The following is a 21223-nucleotide window of genomic DNA, read 5'->3' as shown; positions in this document are numbered from 1 at the left end:
TGTCTTATTTGAAGGTGCCAGAGCTGATTAAAAAGTAGGGAAAAAACCCCCCGGAAGACCCCACACCTGAACAACAGGAACCCCCAGGAACACCTTGATTTTATTAAATGTGAAAATAAAGGTAACCCTTTCCAGAGGAGCATTTGCTCAGCAACACGGAACGCACTGAAACCAAAAGCTAAAGCTGGACTTGGGAGTATTTTCCTGTAAGCAGAGGTGGCTTGAATCCAGAAATCATTGACAGGAAAAAATTATCAGAGCTGTACGCAGCATTGAAGTAGAAATAAATACCAGTAGACAGCAGAAGACAAGGTTTAATAATTGCTAGAAATGTACAAAAATATTCCAATCAAAGGTTGCAGAAGGTGTACCACAGCAGCACGGCGCTGCGAGGGCTGGGCTGACGCTGACGTCCTGCACGGATGCTGCAGCTGCTGTTTGTGTGGGGCTGGTACATTCTTCAGCAGGTTTGTAAGGCAACGTCTCAACTTACAGTTTGATTTTTGATAGTGAAGATAAGCACAGAGAGAACATCCGGAGCTGCTTTATGTGAACACAGAAGGCGGCTGTGAGCGGCAGCACCCTCTGCTGATGCCACAGTGGAGGCTGAATGCAGTCCCATCAGCCACGTCTGCTTTTAATTACTGTACAATCTCACTTGGAAGTGATTGTTGGACAGGAATCTCTCAGCAGTCTTCTGTTTCACATAAGTGCTTGGAACGGGTTGGGTAGGAACGCGGATCATGAAGGAGCAATTCCAATAGCTGACAGGTTTTTTTTGCAGTACAGATCAAGAAACGGATTCATTACACCCATTGCCTTCCCCCTTTCAAAAATAACAACAAATTCATAAAACAAATTAAGCCACAAGAAACTATATTAAGAATCTTTCTAAAAAACGAAGCTCTACCTGCCTGCACGGCCAGGAAGAACAGTTACTGCCTTTCTAGGAAGGAGTGCACCGCAGAGATGCTTTGCTAGAAAGGTGCCGAGGCTCTGCTCAGCCTGCAGGTGAGGTCCAGTGAGACCCGAGGCGTCTTCCATGGCGCTGTTCCCTTCCAGGACTCCCTCCAGGGGAGCAGAGCACCCGTGCTGCCCAACGACATTCGGCTTAACTCAGAATTTCATTCACTTTTGTAGGTTTGGGGCCGGGCCCGTAAGAATACTTGGATGTATTTATGTGGTAAAATTAAAACCCACCCTAATTTCAACAATGGAACTCAGGATATCAGAACCCACATCCTGAATTAAACATTGGTTTCTTTTATTATGCCACAATGTAAACATATTTGGTATAAATAACGTTCTCATTGATCTTCATCCAGTTGTTCCAAAAGAGTCCGCCTCTGCTTTTCCAACTCCCCTTCGCTCAGCTCGCTGCCCGAGGTGTCCCAGTTGCCCTGCAGGGAGAGAAGGGGTGGTGAGAGCTTCAGCCAGGCTGCCCAGCTCCCAGCTGCAGCCCTGCCACGTGCCCCCACACCCTGCTCTGTGCAGGAAGACACAGATGGGCTCTACGTTTTCCACAGGGATTTTTCTACAGGTATTTTTAATGCAACACATTCACGTTTGGTGTTTCTGGTGTCAGCTCCCAGAGCACACAGGGCAGCGCTCAGAGCAAGGCACTGCAAGGGGAAGGGCTGAGCTCCTCCTGGGCCTGTGTTCACAGCCACAGCTGAGCTCCTGCTCCTGGCAGATGTCTGCATTCAGCACGGATCTGGGCTGCCCAAAGCGGATTACTTTCAGAAGGCACAACAAAAAGCAGCTGTCTGCCTCCCACCCCTCCACGGTGAATCGTACAGAGGACAGCACCATCAGCACAGCGCAGCTGAGCTGGGTGAGGCAGAGCACTGCCCCTCATCAAACCCAAACAATGCTGTTCCACTCTTTTTTTTTCTCCATTCAAACACATCTTTGAAACACTGCTCTGACCCTTCCAAAACAAACTGTACACAGAACCATCGCAGCAAAGAGTCAGACCATGGGCACAGCTATGCTTCTATGTGACTTTTCCAGTTCAAAACGTGCAAGAATTAAGATTTTCCTCCAGTATGAGACCAGCAGCAGCCCAGCACTACTACAGCAGTGCTGAGAGTACTCAAATTTCAGAATGGAAGAGCTGCACAATCACCTCAGCGTTTAACCAGCTGTCCTCATCTCCTTTGAGATCAATCTGGCAAATTGGATGGAAAAAAGAAAAGCAGTTTGGTCATAAACAGTACTCTGCCACACTGTGGGCTAAGCTTCAGTACCATCTATAAAACAGACAGCCTCATTCACACCTTACCTCAACCAGCAATAAGCAGTATTGGGCCAAATAATAAATCCATTAGTAACAAATACTAAGTGAGGGCATAGAATCTGCATGATTTGGCTCTGCTTGAGCATCTGGTTCTTTTACATATGGAATCAGAACATAAATAAAGCTTTAACACCTCACTTGAAGTAAACTCTTTATGAAGCTATAGAGCTTGCATACTCTAGCATCCCACTGATATACAAAGCCCAAAGGCATCACATAAAAAGGAAATAAGAAAGCTTACAGAATCTTTTCCAGGTCGTTTTTTAGTCGGAGATTTATGTTTTGATTCAGATCTTTGTCTAGCTCTATCCTTTTCACTTTCTCTCTCTCTTTCTTTTTTGTCTTTTTCTCGTTCAATATCAGATTCTGGTGAATCCTTTGTAATAAAGGGAAAATATTAAATATTATTATTAAATGTATTAGGTATTATGGTTTATAAAATACACCTCAGAATGTCTGATTTCATTCTAATATAGGCCACGTTAGAAAGAAACTGCTGGAAGTGGCTGTGAGTTTAACACATCCTAGTAACCAGGGCAGAAATAAGTACTGCAGAAACATTACTGAAGTTACTGCAGAAGGAGAGAGTCCTGAAAAACGTTCACCATTTTCAGTGCATGCAAAGACAGGGCATGCTGGATCCATGCAATAAATCCCTTCTGTACCCACGTGCCACTCATTCCATAACAGCTTTGCAAAGGGTGAAGTCTGCTAACTGTTCATCTGTTCATGTGGCTGCTTTGCCACCTCTGAATGCTCTCATGCTCCTGGACTTCTGTGCACTGAGGGCTCAGGTGCTGTGGCTGTTTTCATTCTGCATTTCATCCCAGCTAAGTTGATGTGACCCTGTCTGTGTTGCAGTCCTTTGGCACCGACACATTACTCAATGTCTAACACTGGTATCCATCTCTGTGTGAATGCTGTCCACTGAAGGGCACAGCCAGCTGCTCACGTGCTACAGAAACAACAGAGCATCGCTTTGAAAAGTTCTGCAGCAACCTGAGTTCAGAGACATCAACTCCCTCCTTTACCTGCACCAAAAATACACTTTGGCCTCAAGTGACGTACAGAGGATGAAAGCTCTCTTTCTACTCTTTACATTCTATTGATGCTGCTGCTCATTTGATGTCAGAGCTGCTAACTCAATCCTGCTACTGAGGCAGACGAAAGGACTGATGCTCAGCATGAGGTGAAAGGAAAAGATGCTGGGATTCTATCCAGCACTCCACAGCAGAAGTAACTCCAAGACACACTGCAATGACAAGCAGCCAATGGCAAGATACTGCACTCCTTCATATTTGCTTCTGTAGTTGCAGTTTAAAGCCCCCCACGTTACTGTTCTAAATGGTTTTAAGTTACACATAACCAGGTCTGATCTAGAGAACTGCCTGCTATGAAGCCAGCTGGTAACAAGTTTATAGCCAGTTTATAACAAACAGGATTACTGAGGCTGGCCATGAGGTGTCAAGCTGAGCCTTAAGCCAACTCAAAAAAAGTCAGCTCTACTTACAGACTTGTGTCTTCTTTTCTTGCTCTTTTTCTTGTGTTTTTTTGATTTCTTGTAACTTCTCTCTGCAAACAAAAGGAGGGAGGGAAATCAATAGTTATGATTTGATTATAATTTAATACTGATCTAGCATTGAATGTGAAGGTTGGTGGCCCTGCCTGCAGCAGGGGGGCTGGAGCTTCATGGTCCTTTATGGTCTCTTCCAACCCAAGCCATTCTGATTCTATGACAATTGCCCAGCAATAAATCAGTAACAGTCATTCTAAAGCAAAGAAACAAAAGTCTCATACCAGATTCTGCACTGGAAGAACGCTCAGAAGCAGATCTAGATTCTGAACGCTGCCTTTTCTTCTTTGAATGGCTATCATCATCCTCTGTCTCCGAGCCCTTGAGATACAAGATGTGGTTAGCAAGAGGACAGCAAGGCCTCCACAGTGACAGGAGCAGATGTTAAGGCACCACAGAGCCCTTACCGAGCGAGAGCGAGACCTCTTCCTGTGGTGCTTTTTGGATTTCTTAGAATGTTTCTTGTTCTTTGAATGATGATGCTGGCACTCGTGCTGGAGCACAACGTGAAAAGACAAACGTTAGTCTGCAGGGCACACCGTGAAACCAACAACGTCTCCCATCACCCACAGGGCACCCACAGCTAGCAGTGATTACAGAACAGCATTACTGACAGCAGTGCCACGTTAAAGTTAGAACAAGCCTTCAGCAGCAAGGGAACAGGCAGCTTCAGGCATGGATGCACACAGCTTCTGTTTCCCATATCCCTGCTGCAGTGCTTCCTATTTGAAGTGACTGCTTGGGTTGGCCAAGAACAGAGTGCAAGCCTTGCTTTGCAACATCTGAAATTCTGAAATGAAACCATTTGAACGTGTACAAACTGCAGCGAGTGAAACAAACAAACATTGGATCTCATTACCTATCGAAGATAACACCTTTCTGAACAAGACTGAAGTGCCAAGATTTCTGCAAATCAACTCTTAACATCTTTGGCTGATCCAAAAGTTAAGGGTGAAACGGTGAAACTACATTACAACCCTCCCAGCCACCACCACCAAGCTGTTCACAGTCAAACAGACAAAATGTGAACTCCCCACAGCTCTACAATAAATCAGGGAATCCTGATGTTAACTTCTGAAAATCCTTGCAGTGCACATCAGAACAACCATGGATCAAATAATGCTAAGACATTTCTTCTCTGCCTTATTTTCAAGGTGAGGTTTTAACATCTGTGCTCCTTGGCAATGCAGAACATCCCTGTCTGTAGAATTTAAGAACCAATCAACTAAGTATTGCACACCATCTATTCTCTCATCAGGAAAAGATAAAATAAGAATTACCTCGAGTACATGCATGAAATCTTTAAATATTCTTTTCCTTTCAGACTCTAGAGTGATATCTTCAAATGCTGGTTCCTTCACAAACCTGTCTCTGATCTGTCAGAGAAATAGCAATGAAGTACTGACATGAAATGCAGACATTCTGAAGTTTAAAGATGACATAACTGCACCAGCTGGGAAAGCCACAGTGCTGTTAAAGGGTCACATTGTTTCTTGTCAGCTTTGTAACCAGCAGGATCTTTAACTCAATTGCACAAATGGATACACATGCATGCAGAATTGGGTTTTTTTCTGCACATGCCTCACAAGCTAAGTAAAAGCACACCGTCTACCATGAAGTTTGCTTTGACAGGAAAGGTTTTAATCCTACCAGGACAAAGTTAGGCTTTTAGCTAAGCAGAGTGCTTGTATCTCCTCTTAAACCATTCACTTAAAAATAAACCAAACAGGTATTGGTAGAATTAAATTTTTCAACTCCAATTCTGATGCCTGCTGAAGAGGCGACTCGTTCCTATGGGTCTGTGCTGCATAGACAGGAACCTCCAGCACAGAGAATCTAGGCGTAGTTGTTGGCATGTGTTCAGGTGGCTGATACATTTGGAATGACTTCCAGAGCCAAGCAGCAATACATACATCTTCCCAGACAGCATCCAGCTCGATGGGAGGAGTAGCCTGTTTCAGCATGCTCTTGAAGGCAGACTCTTTCCGCTTCATTTTGCGAGCTTCTTCTTTTTCCCTTTCTCTTTCACGGGCTTCTGCCTTTTCCAGCAGCTGCGTGACATGAAGTTGTGACATCAGTTGAAGAACAGCAGAAGGGAAGATTCATAGTTCAGTTTCATGCAATTTCTGGAAAGCCCAACAGACAGCTCATCTTTGGAGTTCTGTTTATCACTGCCCAGTACCTCAAAGCACACAGCGGCGTTTCTCAAACACAGGTACAGGGAACATAAGTGCTGGCTGTTGTTTTACAGGGATCTCATATTGCACTCCTATTGTTCATACTTACACTATTGAAAGCCAGCTTGATATTTCCTGCATCTAAAGTGGTGGCTCTCTTAGTTGAACTGATGACTGTAACAAAGTCTTCGAAAGAAGTGTTCACTTCCACTACAAATCCTTTATCCTGTAAATAAACAAACAAACTTACTCTCTTGGCAAGGGGCTGAGTCAGGAACTGTCACACTAATAGCACAGCATGGGGCTTCCCACTGTGTGCACGGCATATCTTCCAAAAGAAAGGGAGATCTGTCGTTAGAAGAAAGACAGCAATCTCCCCTCTCACCTTTAAGATATCTTTTATGATCTTCTTTTCATCGTGGTAACGTGCTTTTAAGTCTTCAACATAGAACTTGAAGAGATCGAGCGCTGTTGATCCTGATGAAGAAACTAGATAAGTCAAAAGCTAGCTCTAATACAAGAGCTGCGTTTTTTTAATTGTTTTTAATTTTAAAACAACATACAAACAACCCTGCTTCACACTGCCTGCACCTGAGAGCTTTACGCCTTACTGTTTACAGGGTTGGAAATATTCTTACCAGGCTGACCAAGCATGTTAGTGAATCTGATGTCAGAGCTTATGGTTGGGTACAGCTCCATCCAAGAGGACATTGAATGTAACTGTCCGTGCTCGTGCAGCTCATCTAGAAATATCTGTGAAATACATGCACTGCTCATTAGCTTATCCCCAAGAAATACAAAGCACAGGCTGTGTCATCATCTGACCATGTCTGAGACAAACAGCAGCTCCACCAACCTGAAAAGATTCTCTGTTTTTCCGCTGCCGCCTTCTTTCTCTCAGTAAACTTTTCTGTTTTTCTTCTTCCTCTTCTTTTTCCAATGCCCTGATGTGTTCCTCAAAGCAGATCAGTGCATCCTCCTTATCCATATCTAGCAACAGGTAACAACAGAATAGTAAGTGTTCAGCAGTGACACTAACTACAGTGTTTCTTAAGAGATGACTAACTGCTGCCAAATTTATTAGTGATGGAGTGAAGGAAGATTCACTGGCCACTGAAATATGTGACAAACCTGTGCAGCAAATGACCCAACAACAACAAAACCAAACACCAAAAGCAGCGACAAAACCAACCCACTTCCCCTCCAACCTGCCCAAATTCTCACTGTCAGTACAGAGCACAGAAGTCTTGAAGAGAAAAACAATCTCCCTTTTACTACCCCAGGTATCTTACAAACATGAGGAGGAAGTCAGAACACAAAGCATCTGTCAAATACTTCCGTGGCTGTGCAAATGGAAATGCTGCTCTTAAAATGCAGGATCAACCCATTTATGAGGAAATCAGGTCAGAATGAAAAAGCCTACTTTCTCACTCTAAGAGTAATGGTTACTTTTAAGTAAACAAACACAGCAGGACCTCAGTCTAACAGAAGGAAGCCCAACTATCTGCCACACTGCTTATGCTGCCAAATAATTCTTCAAATTTCAGGGGGTAACAAATACCGAGGTAGCTGGATCTCCAGGAAAAAGGAACCCCTTGTTTTATCACTGAGGGTGCATCAACAATGCCTTCTGAAGCTGACTCAGCTCCCCCAAAAGTAAGACATCATATCTCTCTACTCCTGCTGCTCACTGGCTGTCACAGCTGCTCCTGACTGCAGGAGAGCAAACCTTAACCAGGAATCCCCACAAAGCCATTCCCTCATTCACAACAAATGCATGGACTTTTTACATACTCTGAAGTTCCTCATCTTCTGCAAACGTAGGGTTGTCCATCAGGTACTGCTGAGCCTCTGACCAAGTCGTGCAGTAAGTGACGTTGGCCATGTTATCAAGGATGTTCTTCAGAGCTTCCCAGTTCCTCTTCCGTAACTGCTTGGCTTGTTCCTGCAAAGAAAATGCAGTAATGCAGCAATGCTCTCACCTGCTTCTCAAACATCTGTGCTACAAATTCCTTCCCTTCTGCCTGCATTTCAACTGTCCCTGAGCAATGCACAGAACTGCACTGCTTGCAAGATTTGTGTACTCAGTGCAACTGATCAATGTACTTGCAAGTCTGAAAGAAAGTTACCTTTTCTTTCTTAGACAGAAAAAACAAAACATCTTCATAAATCTCCAGGCGGTCACGCTCAGATATTGCATTCCAGACCTCCATCTCCCCAAACATTTGTTCAGCTTTTCTGTACAAAACAAAGAAAAAGCATCCAATAATTTACTGCTCATAACTGATTTTAAATGCCCTGCTGGCTTGCAATCACGTTAATCAACTGTTTCATAAGCAGTAATTCTTTTGTGCAACATCTCCCTAATTTCTGTCACGGACAGCCTGGGTGACAGCTTCCTCTCTTTGATTTACAAACAAAAAACCAACCTGAATTTTACTTTCATTCTTTCAAACTGAGCACACGTGTCTTCCTATCAATATTTTAGGTACAGGCTTTACAAGGCTGAGCACGTAGCAAGGTAAGCATTGCCAGGAAAGACTTAAGGACAAACTTGTCGAGGTCATCAAGACCAGAACTTGATTTCAGGGTGCCTTACTTGTATCGTGTTGTGGATGTCATCTTCTCATGGTTTTCCAGAAAACGCTGGAAGGACTCTTTAGCTTCTTTGTATTTTGATCTTGCTTCTTCTTTTTCTTCTTTTTCTGTTTGAACTTTGTAAGCATTAAAGGCTTGCTTTTTTTCACTCAGCTTTGCCAAAGCACTTCGTATCAAAAAGAAAACATGAGTTACAGGAAAGGTAATTACATTTAAACATCAAAACCAAAGACCCAAAGCACGAAACAGATTTGAGTAACCCAAATATTTGAGATGAAATCAAATATGATCTAGGCCACCAGTCACAGACCTGCCTGCCCCTCAGGGTTATACCAGCTTGTATTCACCCATTTCACACTGCAATACTACTCTTACAGTGGATATAAGCTCCCTTTCTGTGAATGTTTATGGCAGGCACCCATTCCAAAATAACCTAGAAAGGATTTATCTCCATCATGATCAAAAGTGTGTCTTCATTCCTAAGCAAACCACATCGACTGTACAGAATAGCACTGACAACTGCCACATCCTTCCCATGTCAGGAATTAATGCTAGGAGTTGTACTTCACATCAGTGACACCAGTCCAGTCCCTCATTTACAGATATTATGAGTAAAGAACCAAGCAGTACCTGTATCTAGGATCATTAATGATCATCTTCATGGCTTGCTCCCAAGAAGCATTGGATGGTACTCGCTGTCAAGACATTGCATCATTACTGATCACATTTAGCATCAACATCCAACAGTGAAAGAGCAATGCACTACACTTTTGGGGTTAGGAATACATTCTCTGTTTGGAAATTGACTTCACAGAAGAAGAGACTATCTCTAAAACAGACCAGCTTATGGGAATGCTGCGTCCCAAACTTCAGGTTGTCATCCTTCCATATGATCTCTAACCTGTCTCTGAAGCACCTGCTGAAGGTGCCCATCAAATCACTCACTGCTCCAGACTGAATTCTGGAGAAACACCAAGTGGTGACACATTGCAGTGGTGATACATTACAGAGGTTAGTTTACATTACAGTGGTTATGATGCGTCATGTGAAAGGTAGAAAAGAAAAACAACTGAGAGCTCTGATGAACATCAGACACTTTGCTCCTCATTCAAAATGTTCCTGGTAAAGGCTTAAGCCATCCATGCTTCCTTTCTCAGATTTCTTGTAAATCTCTCTCCCCTCATTGTGAACAACTCTTTAACAACAACAGACCTCGAGCCATTCCTGGTAAATGCAGCTTTGGTAGCTATAAAGGAGAAAGAAAGCTGACTGAAATACCTTTTCTTTTAGGAGTTCTTTAAATGCCTGTTTTGCTTCTTCTTTTGTATTCCAGGTGTAGGTTTTTTTAACTGGCTGCGCATCATCGCCCTCCTTCTTTGAAGCACTATAAATAAAAACTAATGATTTTAGTATTTAAGCATTTTATCTTAAGATAGAACCACCAAAGAGCCATTCAAGGTAAACATATCACATTATCCCAGAGCACTATGGAAAGTTTATCAAGTGTCTGAACCACAGGCAGTTCTCTAGGAGCTTTGGGTGAAGGCCAGGAAGGGGAAGGCATTAATTTTCCTAAAAACAGGTTTAGTGCTCCTTCCTCTTATTCCTCCTTCTGCACTGCCATTGAGATTGATGCTCATGTTTCACTAACTAGTTGTCAAAGCAGATCAGCCAGCCGGAACGGGAGGTGAACCAAATCTGCAAAGAAATAACTGCAGGAGAGCTGAATCCCACACAACAGGACTTACTCTGCTGAACCGTCCTGCTTGGAGTCATCAGCTGCGTTAGCAGCACCTTCTGCACCCTGTTCCTGAGCTGCAGGAGCTGAAGTTGCTTGCTGCCCCTGATCCTCAGCTGTGGCTGCAGCAACACTCTCGTTTTCTACCACAGCAGAGGCAGCAGTGCTTTCTGTTTCGGAGGCTGCAGCAGCACCAGCAGCACCAGCTGTGGCAGCCTCAGCAGCAGCCGTGGCTGTGGTGGCTGCGTTGGCTGCATCGGCTGCAGCAGAAGCTGCTGAAGCAGATTCTTCAGTCTTGGTGCTGCAGGTACAAAAAGTGGAAACAATCACATTTAAGAGGTGACAGCTTAGGGAAGGCTGCAGCTAAAGGAAGTTAGTGATGTTCAGGAGCTGTACAAAAGGTATGCCTCAGAGGAGCTCTGAAAGAGGAAATGCTTTACTGAATCTGCTTATCTATGCAGACCAGCCAGTTCACTTCCAAAGGGCTGGAGCACCTCTCCTATGAGGAAAGCTTGAGGGAACTGGGCTTGTTGAGCTTGGAGAAGAGAAGGCTGCAGGGAGACCTCATGGTGGCCTTCCAGTGCTTGAAGGGAGAATAGAAACAGGAGGGGGAACGGCTGTTTGTGAGGGTGGACAGTGATAGGACAAGGGGGAATGGTTTTAAAATGAGACAGGGGAGGTTTAGGTTGGATATTAGGAGGAAGTTTTTCACACACAGGGTGGTGAAGCACTGGAACAGGCTGCCCAAGGAGGCTGTGGATGCCCCATCCCTGCAGGCATTCAAGGCCAGGCTGGATGTGGCTCTGGGCAGCCTGGGCTGCTGGTTGGCGACCTGCACACAGCAGGGGGTTGGAACTGGATGAGCACTGTGCTCCTTTGCAATCCAGGCCATTCTGTGATAATTAAGAATTTCTATATATTAAGGCACTATTTTGAATGAAAATCTGCAAGGGCCATGTTTCAGGATTCAAAGACAAGATTGTACTCTTAAAAAAGTAACAGACAGCCTATTATAAAACACAGCAGTAGTATCAAAGTGACAACACACCTGTTTTCTTCAGCTTTGATCAGTGCTAGAAGAGAAAGGGAAAAACAAACAACAATTAAAACACAGCTTTAGAAAAAGTTGTTTTGTGCATTGTAAAGAGTTGCTGTAGACAATTTGGCTTTAAATATTTTTGTTCCTATTCCCCTTTAAAAACTGGAAAAAATACCATCTAAAACAAACTGTAGAAATCCCACTGAGTAAAGATTAAAGGTACATTTCTCCATTTAAAATAATTATTCCAACTTCAACAGACACGTTTAAAGAACAGATAAAGTCAGGCTTACTGGAATGCATCTTTCTTTTTTATTCTAACAGTCACTGATGTTTATTCTATGCAGACCTTTCTGTACTCATTTCATACTCAGCTGATTTTGTAGTTTTTCTTTTTTGCCAAGACCTTATTTCCCTCACAACACCACACAAACTGTGCTAAAAGTGAAGAACAAGAGCACATTATGCTTGGAAGGCCAAGGGACACTTTCTTTACAACAGGGAATAGCAGTACAAGTGTACCCACCAACTGCATTTCCAGCTGCTCCAAACAATTTCAAGACACATAAGCAAATAACACCGAAGCAAAGCCTTGCACACAATTCTGCCTTTCAGTAGACAAGCTCTGTTTTCATTATGAAGCATAGCACTGTTTCTCAAATTCTTCCAAGAAATCACAACAAAGTGTCAGTAATTCTTACTCAGTTATGAGCTGCACAGCACTACAGAAATCCAGCACCTTTCATCCTGTTGCCCCAAGTGAAGGTGGATTGCTATAGTGGCCCTTAAATTCTTGCCTTCCCTCACCAACCTGAACAGAAGTCCTACTAAAAGTTTCTATAGGGCTGACTGCTAAGTAAGGAAAAACGGGTCTGCAGTGGGTCTGAAGTGAAGAAAGAGTTGAGGCACTGCCTGATGCAATGACAGAGCATTCACCCAGCCTGAACAAGCTTAGTTCCATACGAATTCAGTTCCCGTTTATGGACACGAGGGGGAGCAGCTGCTGCTGCCACATAAGCAGGGGAAAATGAAGGGTATAAAGGAAGAAGGGCTGGTGAGGTAGAAAACACAACCTGGCGCTCTGTAGAAATCTCATGCTACATTCTAACTACTGCCTAACAGATTTGTAACTCCTATACACTGAAAACAATGTTTTGCCATAGCACAGCTTGCAATCCTCTGCCATCCCCTCAGCTCATCCTTGTCACAGCCATTACCTTCCAGATCTTCGAGTTCTTTGGGTTTTGCCCAGCGTGATTCCTTAGTTTGGGAGTTGTAGTAGTATGGCTTTCCAGAATCAGATTTGTACTCTTTCCAGGGGCACTTAGACAGCAATTGCTAATGGACAAAAAAACAAAGACACAAAATCAAACTTACAGTAATATTTTAAAACTAAAGAGGTTGCTAGAAGTGAGCCTGTAATACTCCTCAGCCAAGTGATAATTTAAGGACCAACGAACACAAGGGATCATGTTCACTGTGTTCACTGACCCTTGATACTCTCTAGTGACACAAACACATCACTGAGATACCAGTGCCATCCTTTCAGTAAAGGAAATTTACCTTAGAATTGAGGAAAAAACGCTTAGAATTTTGTTTAGTTTGCAGCTTCAAGGTGCACCAATGTAAGGAGGGTGGTAAAATTAGAAAAGTTGCAAAAAAAACCTGCATAGGCATTTGCTGCCACTGATGAAAATCCATTGGCACAGCTTTGCCATGTGGTAGCCATGGTAGTGAACTGTGCCTTCACACGAAGTCACACAGCAGTCTGTCTGAACTGTTACCTCAGCAGGTGTTTTAAGATCATCTGGCTTCTCCCACGTGGACTGCTTTGTTTCAGTGTTGTAGTAATAGGTTCTGCCGTCGGGCGATTTGTGCTCCGTCCACGTCGATTTCTGGGCAAATGAAGCAGAGCATTAATGATGAATGCTGACCAGGATGCTGCTGAAAGCCACTAAAACAAATTCAGTGCAAATGGAAAGCAGATAAACCTGTTTAGAGTGCTCCTCGCTGCCTGAACTGTTGGTCGTGGATGTTTGCTGAGCTGCACAAACCACGGGATGTGTTGTCTGAGGGTGAAACAAAACAGAGCTCTGAAAAGACATTCTGGTTACTGTTTGTTTTTCATTTCAGTGTGCATTTTAAATACACTAAACCACTCAGTAGGGACAGAAAGGCAGCAGAACAACAGCTGAACAAATTTGAGTCAGCACTGCCTCCAGTAAACGTCATTTGCAAAGCACACCTGTGTTAAGGAACAGCACGAGAACTGCACACAGATTTCTACCACGTGCACTGGAACTGCCAAAGCAAAACGTTCATCAGTATGGCAGATGTAAGAAGTTACCCCAACGTGAGATAAAAATCTGCTTGTAAAGTGCTCAGTGATACACAGAGGGGATTTAGGGATTAAAAAAAGGAGCAACTTTCACTCTGCTTCAGTCCCTTGCAAAGGCTTTAATTTGAAAAGAGGCAGCTTTAAAGTACCTGGGCTATAATTCACATGCTGTTCAGGTAAGTCAAAAATACCTAAAGAAGGGCATGTGGAGCTGCCACCTCCACTTGGAAATCCACAAATAAATAATTTCACCATTAAAGAATGGATGTAAACGCAGCAGAAAGCACCTTCTGCTTTAGCTCCAGCTCAGTCCCTTTAAATGAAAACGCTAAGGTCACAAAAACAATCATGGCGACCATCTGTACTTGACAGAGCAGAAGAAAAGCACCAGCAGCTATTAGTCTGAGTGTTAACTTCAGATTGATAATGAAACCTTAAGTCACAGGCAGAGCAGCAAAGAAGAAAAAACAGAAAGACAAGGTTTTATTTTGCATCTGCAAAGCAATGTTTGCACAACACCACACTTACAGATGTCCAGAATGCTGGTGTCCACTTACCTGAGTTCCAGGAGGTGTCACACCTAATTGAAACAATAAAAAGAAAAGTTTGGTTGCTTTATTTTTTCATACAAGAATGCAAAAAGATTTCAATGAGTGTATGTTTTTCTAAGAAACAATGAAGATAAATGATGTTTTACAGAGAAATGGACATATTTTTTCAAGACTTTGGGAAATGCTTTGAAACAGCAACAAAGAACTTCTACTTACCTACTTGTGCATCCATGCTGTTCACCCCTGGCTGTGGAAACAAAGGAAGATATTTAAGTGCTGACTGCACCTGTAACTCCATCAGTACATACAGTGCTTCTCCCAGCAAGGGCAAGTGCAAAATAAATCACACTGCTTCTCATCAGCTGCCTGCAAATGACTGCTCACATAGATCACGAAACAGAGCCAACCTGCACAGCAGTGGGTGAAAGACCATCACACTCCTATGGAACAAAGATGGGAGTATAACAATCCTGCTGGCCTCTGTGACCCTCAGATTACATTTGGGACTTGGAGATGGCATTGTCCAAGAGACAGCCAACACTAACTCAGTAAGTTGGAATTTTACCAGGCAAGTCATCAAGGTTACAAAAAAGTCATGATTTTTTTTTTCCACCTACAGATTATTTTAAGCTAAGAAATAGTGAAAACTTTGCTTTAAAATGCTTTGCAGGCTGTGGTGTGCTTGCCACTGCAGAGAGGTACAAGGGTGCTGCTGTAACAGACACACTGTCTCACATGTGCACAAAGGTGTGAGTGAGCTCCTGCCATCTCTGCCAAGGGGGTTACACGTGCAATTACAAGCTGGAGCCCTCTGTAATGCTTCTTTGCCTCATGAACATCACACATCCACCTACTGAACAAAAATTCAGCCCTGACTGAGTTCCAGAAAAGCAATCTGCCAGAATATGTAAAAACAGCAACAATAACAAAAAAAAACAGAACATAAATAAATTAGACTGAGCTTAGCATTGATTTCCTCCCTTCCTTTCCAATTTCTTTTGGCTCCAGCATTTTCAGATTCATCTCCAAATATCTCAAGCATCAGTTATCAGAAATCCGTAATGACTTCAGCATGGGGACAGAGGAGAATCACCAACATGCTCTGTGCTTGGCAGCTTTTGAAACACTCAGCACATTAGTGAGTACTGACATGAGCACAGGAACTAACAGAGCACTGCTGCCATGAATTTACCCCCGGAGTTCTTAAACTTCACTCAAATGACACTGAGTGTAACACACAACTCCTGAAACACCAAACAGCAGCAGTGAGAAGCAGACTTGTAACTAAGAGGCAGGAACTTGATGAAGGCCCAACGCTTCAGTTGACATCCTTTCCCTAGCACCAACACTCAGTCACCCAGCACACCTCAACGTGAGCAGTGTCCTCTCTATTGCTGCCATCAGCACCACCTTTCTCGTACCTAGCTGAAGAAAAACAAAGACATAGCTATGCTAATCCAAGAGACATACAGACCTGTCACCATAGGGAGAAGTGAAATTAAACTCACCGGAACCGTAGGCTGCATAGCAGCTTGGGACATGTGAGACATCATCATTCCAGGCATGACTGACTGCATCATTCCAGGCATCTGCAATTAAACAGTGCACCTTGTGGTATTGCCCAAGGAGGCTGTGGATGCCCCATCCCTGCAGGCATTCAAGGCCAGGCTGGATGTGGCTCTGGGCAGCCTGGGCTGCTGGTTGGCGACCTGCACACAGCAGGGGGTTGGAACTGGATGAGCACTGTGCTCCTTTGCAACCCAGGCCATTCTATCATTCTATGATATTTCAGACATTTAATGTGATAATTCTTTTCTTGGTTTGGTTTCAAATAATTAAATGACACTACACTTCAAAACAAACCACTTACAAAGAATTTGGCAACATAAGTTAAGCTTGCAGAACTCTGATTCCCTTCTGATTCCTACAAAATCTACATGAGGAACAACACAACCCCCCATTCCAAAGTCACGTATGAAGTAATAACAAACACAGCTACTGTAACTACAGAAGAGCAACAATAAATACCACGTGCCATCCTTTAGATGAGCTGTGACTGAAATCCTAAGTTAAAACAGGAAAAACAGAGGTTTGTAAAGATCTCCTCAAAACTCCAAGGCCACATGGAATTAATTAAACACAGGAAAGGTAAACTCTGATTAGTTCTGCTCACAGGTTTTTGCTGCTTTCAATTTGTCTCCCTTTCCTCTTAGCTCTGCAAGAAGAAACACTTGACAGGGACACTGGAAGAATGCATTTCTCCAAATGACTTCAGTATGAAGAGATCTATTCCATGTAAACATCAAAACATCTGAACAAAACCCCTTGGTGTGACATTCAATATGAAGCCATACACAACGTGAACTTGGCAGTGGGGGTACATACAGTATCACAGAATTTTGAGCCTAGACTTGTATCTGAGTTTGCTGGGAGGTCTGATGAGACAAAAGAAGAGCCACAGAGCTGCTACCCAGATAAGCTAGCTTTGCTCAGATACTTCTGCTTACAGTCTCAAAGGGATGCTTATGCAGAAGCCATGCACTGAAGTGATATATACTGAAAAGTTGTACTGGAAGTTTAATATTTTGCATGCTTACCATTAACTTTTTTGCTGATGTGGCTTCTAAGAACTACTAAGCCATTAAAAGAAAATGACAAAAGCAACAAAATATTTAATTCAGGTCCCTTCCTACTGGATTTTTTGCTCACTGACCCCAGATAGACCTCTAGAAGTCAACCCTCTTCATCCTTTCAGTTATGTCCCTTTACCTTCACTGTCCTTGGCAGGCTGGCCAAGTGACCCCATCCCCCTGTATCTTCAGGGACTATCAGGGTACCGCTCTCCTCATCTTGCACTTTGTGCAGAGAGAGGAATATGGGGTAGGGTTGCAGCTTCACCCTCATTCCATAAGGTTTTCTTGGGAGGATGAGGAAGGAAAGAAAGACATGAAGGCAGCCCCTCCTGTTCCTCGCCATCCTGTAGAAGCTGGAGCAGAAAGCACTCTTGCCCCACTGCTGTTTCCATCTAAGAGGGCTGGGACACTGTTGCAGCTTCTTAAAAGCCCTAGCCCAGGTCCTCCAGAAACCCTGAACGCTGCTTGGGCTCTGTGTGATGCCAGCCCAACACAGGAAAGGAAAAAATAAGGCCTTGCTCTGCACGATGCTGCCAGGTCATACTACTGTTGCTATTGCCTGTGCAGTCACTTGCCCTGCAGTGGTTCTCTTCAGAAAGGAGAAGAACAAGCTACAGGAACGTTCCATCCTGCAAAGTTTTACAAATAAACCTCAGACAGATGCTGGAAGAAAGAGGTTATCACCCAAGGAAACAAGCCAACATAAGCTGACACCTTCATACTTCTGGTGTGAGTGTGCCACTGTCCTGTCCCATCCTCAAAGCCATAGGATAACTGAGCCCCTCACTGCCAAGCCATTTACCTGCAGCCTTTTACTCTACAGTAAAGCTTTTTACTCTATTCTTGAGCTCTCCATCACTATTGCTCATTAAAATATTGCAGACTGAAATACTCACAGAATGAGTAAGCACAGTGGAACAGAAGTTAAGACAAGCATACCTCTTAAGCAGAGGAATAAAACAAAATTGCTGTTTGAGTTTAATATATACAAAGAAAAATTCTCACTGTTAACTGTCATACCAGTGGTCAAGTTCTCCTAATCTACTACTGCATTATTTTTGCCATTCTAACAGGCTGCAGAATTATGCTGAAGGTTCCTCTCATGCTTTTACACACGAGCAAGACAAAAAGCCCCATCCACAGCCTCTACCCAAGGTACTGCAAAGGAAACCAAGCAAGGAGTTGCCAGCAGGGCCCTGAGGGCTCTTCTCAGAGCATTAATCACTCACATCACCCTCTCTTCTCTACCATCTAGTTGATAACCCTCGGTTTCTCCTAAGGCAAGCTGCTATGACAGCAGTACTACTGAAGCATTCCTAACAAACAGAAAGAGAACTGCTTCCTTCACAAGTTCAAAAATTGATCAGAAAGCACAAAGGCTCTTTCATCACTGAGAATAAAGTTTTAAATGTGCAAAAGGCACAGCTCTGATTCTGGCTACTCTACCTGTCAGCTTACTTTCACTGGCGTTGATCTGAACAGCCAAGTTTCTTTTTCAAACTGCATAATATGTTAGCAACAACAGTATATTACACAGCTACAATTCACTCTCTAGGATTCAAGAGGGAATTCTGCAAATCTCAAGTCTTAATTAATTCTCCCCTGCATCTCCTTAACAGCCTTCATCTGCATGCACATAACAGCCAGGAATTAGAGAAACAAGGAGCTCTCTTATTTCAACACCTGAGAAGAACCAAACCTTTCTGATTCCAGTATGTATTAAGGTGATGTTTTTACTTCTTCAAAATCTAAAAAAAAATAATCTAGCAATGAGCTTTTTATTAAAAAATCATAAAAAAAGATTAATACCTACATCTATTTACAACCAAAGTTCTAAACAAAGTGCATCAGTTACCTGTTACAACAAGAAGAGTTTCAGCATTTTCTGCATGGATAGGAACAGTGGCACAGAACACCCTGAATTATTAACCTCATTTGCAAGCTACTGTATGCAACTTACCTACATTGGATGACCTGACATCATTATAGGAAGAAAAAAGAAAAATAATCATAAAAATGGCTCACCTGCCCCATTGGTGGTCCTCCCATCGGGGGCATCATCTGAGGCATCATGCCATGTGGAACTGGAGGCATGTTTGGTGGCCTCTGCCCCATGGGGTGCATTCCCATGGGCGGGTAATGCGGCATCCCTGGGTGTCCCATCTGAAAGACAGCAACAAACAACAAGTGAGCATGAAGCCAACAAGCCCCCCGTCCCTCAAAAACCACTGATAACAAAGAGATGCTCAACGCCGAGCTGGAAGTTACGTACTTCACTTTGGCTTTTAGCTCAATCCTGCCTGGCAGCAAGCAAGGTAACGACAAATAGCATTCAGTCTCCTACATCCATCCCCCTGTCAGAGTTTGAGAACTAACAAGGGCATTTAAATTTTCAAAATCAACACGCAAACAGGAAACAAAACTCTGATAATTATTTATCTTATGGCTTGCCACAGAAAAACACACTGAACTTAGATCAACACAAGTCACCCTGTGGGACGAGCAACACCTCTCCTGCTCCTTGTGACCAAAATACATCAAGTCAGACCAAATATGATCATCACTAACTTATTTTCCTTCAAACATGGGGCTTGCTGCTGTTCCAGTACCTGGTATGGCGATGGGGAAATGTTTGAGATATATATGTATGCATATATATCAAAATGCAGCAAAAGCCTTGTGTTTGGGTGGTTGTGCACAGAGCCAGGAGCTGGACTCGATGACCATTCTGAATCAGGATGCTCTACGACTCCATTCTAGCCATTGGCACCAGCGGTAGTAATGGGACACATGCTGGAAGGATTTTACTCTGAAAACTACAAGGCTTAGCTCTGTATTTCTGTATGCGTGTAAATGCCCTAAAATTGCTAATAGGAAAACAGTCCCTAAACAAACGACCGTTCCAGAACGGATCTTTACAGGAAAAACAAACAAACAAAAAGTGTCATAGAACCATTAAAGTAAGACACCCAAGACCTGCAGGCTCCCCCTCCTCCCCCCCCCTCAGCACCACACGAAGGTTTCCCGCCCCGCAGCGCCCCGAGCCCTGCAGAACCGCGCCGCCTCCCGGGGCGGAACCGCGCCCTGCCCTCCCCCCCGCACTCACCATAAGAGAGCTGCGGTCCACAGCGCCGGGCCGCATGGAGGGGCTGAGCAAGCTGCCCCCGCCGCACCTGCCAAGAAGGCGCCCTCTGAGTGGCTGCCGCGACGAGGGGCCGAAGGGCATCAGCGGCTCGGGCTCCCCGCGGGGCGGGAGCAGCGGGGCCAGCAGGCTGACCGGCTTGCCGGCCGGCCAATCGGGGCGCCCCGCCAGCCGGGTGCCCTTCGGCGATTGGTCGGCGGCCGAAGCGACGGGACGGACGGCGTCCCCCGGCGTCAGCTGCATGAGGGGAGGGGGCTTCGGCAGGGAGAACGGCAGCGGCTGCGGGGAGGCCGTGGCCGCCGCCGCCGCCGAGTCCCCTCCGGACATCCTGGCCGCCGGGTCCGCCTCCGAGAGCCCTTTCCCGCCCGCCCTGGCGGCCGCCGGCCAGGAATGGGGATTAGCGGGTGGTTAGGGAGAGGAATGGAGGGCCCGCGGCGGAGCCGAGCGGAGATGAGCGGCGAACGGCCGGCGGCGGAGAGCGAGCGCGGGGCCGGGCCGCGGAGCTGGCGCGGGGGGAAGCTGCGGCGGGGGCCGAGCGCAGGGAGCGCCGGGAAAGCGCTCACGTGGGCTGCGGGCGGGCGGCACCAAGAGCGCCGCGCAAACAGGGGTGTGTCGCAGCGCGCCTCCTGCCTCGCCCGCCTCAGCGCGACGGGAGGATGCAGCCGCCTCCCCTCCGCCTGGCGGCGGTGGTGCGTGCCGCCTCTCGACGCCTCGCCGCGGCTCCCCCCCGCGCGGCGCTGGCTTGGTACGCGCCGAGCTGCGGCGGCGCGGCGAGGCGGGCGCGGCCCCCGGCGTCAGCGCGGCGTGGTCGGGGCCTCCGGAGGCGGGCCGTGGGCCGGATCGAGGAGCGGAAGCCGGTGCGGTTGCCCGGCTCTGGGTCGCTCCGTTGTAGCTGTTCCCGCTTCAGCTTTTCCTTCGTGTTCGCGCAGCGCTCTGTTCGCCGGGCTTGCGGCCAAAGGTCATGGTGGGAGCGGGGCTGTGCGGCCGGGCGTGCAATGGACCGGTGTGTGCCCGGCTTCCTGCTGCAGGCTGAGCTGTGGAGAATCGCGAGGCTTCGTGCTTTGGAGGCCCGCGCTGCCTGAGCCCATTCTGTGCTGGAAGGGAGCGGGAGAGCGCATGGAGACCGGGGCAAGGA

General features: G+C 45.3%; 1 protein-coding gene across 6 annotated transcripts; it reads right to left on the bottom strand.

The window, feature by feature from the left end:
• Positions 1-296: 296 nt before the first annotated feature.
• PRPF40A (pre-mRNA processing factor 40 homolog A) lies at positions 297-20633 on the bottom strand. Of its 6 annotated transcripts, none has more exons than XM_048953347.1 (27): positions 20053-20633; positions 18972-19109; positions 15822-15902; positions 14530-14560; positions 14320-14342; positions 13416-13493; positions 13209-13319; positions 12642-12762; positions 11434-11458; positions 10396-10686; positions 9926-10031; positions 9278-9342; positions 8649-8813; positions 8179-8287; positions 7844-7994; positions 6906-7039; positions 6688-6802; positions 6435-6538; positions 6159-6275; positions 5786-5923; positions 5153-5248; positions 4280-4366; positions 4097-4193; positions 3810-3871; positions 2541-2675; positions 2129-2170; positions 297-1400 (listed from the first exon to the last, which is right to left on the bottom strand). In XM_048953347.1, the coding sequence occupies exons 1-27, from the start codon at positions 20413-20415 to the stop codon at positions 1308-1310; spliced, it is 3078 nt and encodes a 1025-aa protein (XP_048809304.1). In that variant the 5' UTR covers positions 20416-20633; the 3' UTR covers positions 297-1307. The 6 variants fall into 6 exon arrangements, with proteins under 6 accessions (XP_048809304.1, XP_048809305.1, XP_048809306.1 ...); XM_048953348.1 differs by having other exon boundaries at positions 6435-6526; positions 20053-20632; XM_048953349.1 differs by lacking the exon at positions 2129-2170 and having other exon boundaries at positions 20053-20632.
• Between the last annotated feature and the right edge of the window lie 590 nt (positions 20634-21223).

This window comes from Lagopus muta, chromosome 8, assembly GCF_023343835.1.
Source record: "Lagopus muta isolate bLagMut1 chromosome 8, bLagMut1 primary, whole genome shotgun sequence".
In the NCBI taxonomy this organism is placed as follows: Eukaryota; Metazoa; Chordata; class Aves; order Galliformes; family Phasianidae; genus Lagopus; species Lagopus muta.
Note: the sequence above shows the minus strand (reverse complement) of the source record. Positions and strands in the feature narration are given on the sequence as shown.

Coding starts and splice junctions, on each gene's coding strand:
- PRPF40A (XM_048953347.1), bottom strand. CDS start 20,415: ATGTCCGGAGGGGACTCGGCGGCGGCGGCGGCCACGGCCTCCCCGCAG. Junction 12,763..13,208: donor ATCTTAAAACACCTGCTGAG/GTAACAGTTCAG, acceptor TTTGTCCATTAG/CAATTGCTGTCTAAGTGCCC. Junction 6,539..6,687: donor TAACATGCTTGGTCAGCCTG/GTAAGAATATTT, acceptor TGACTTATCTAG/TTTCTTCATCAGGATCAACA.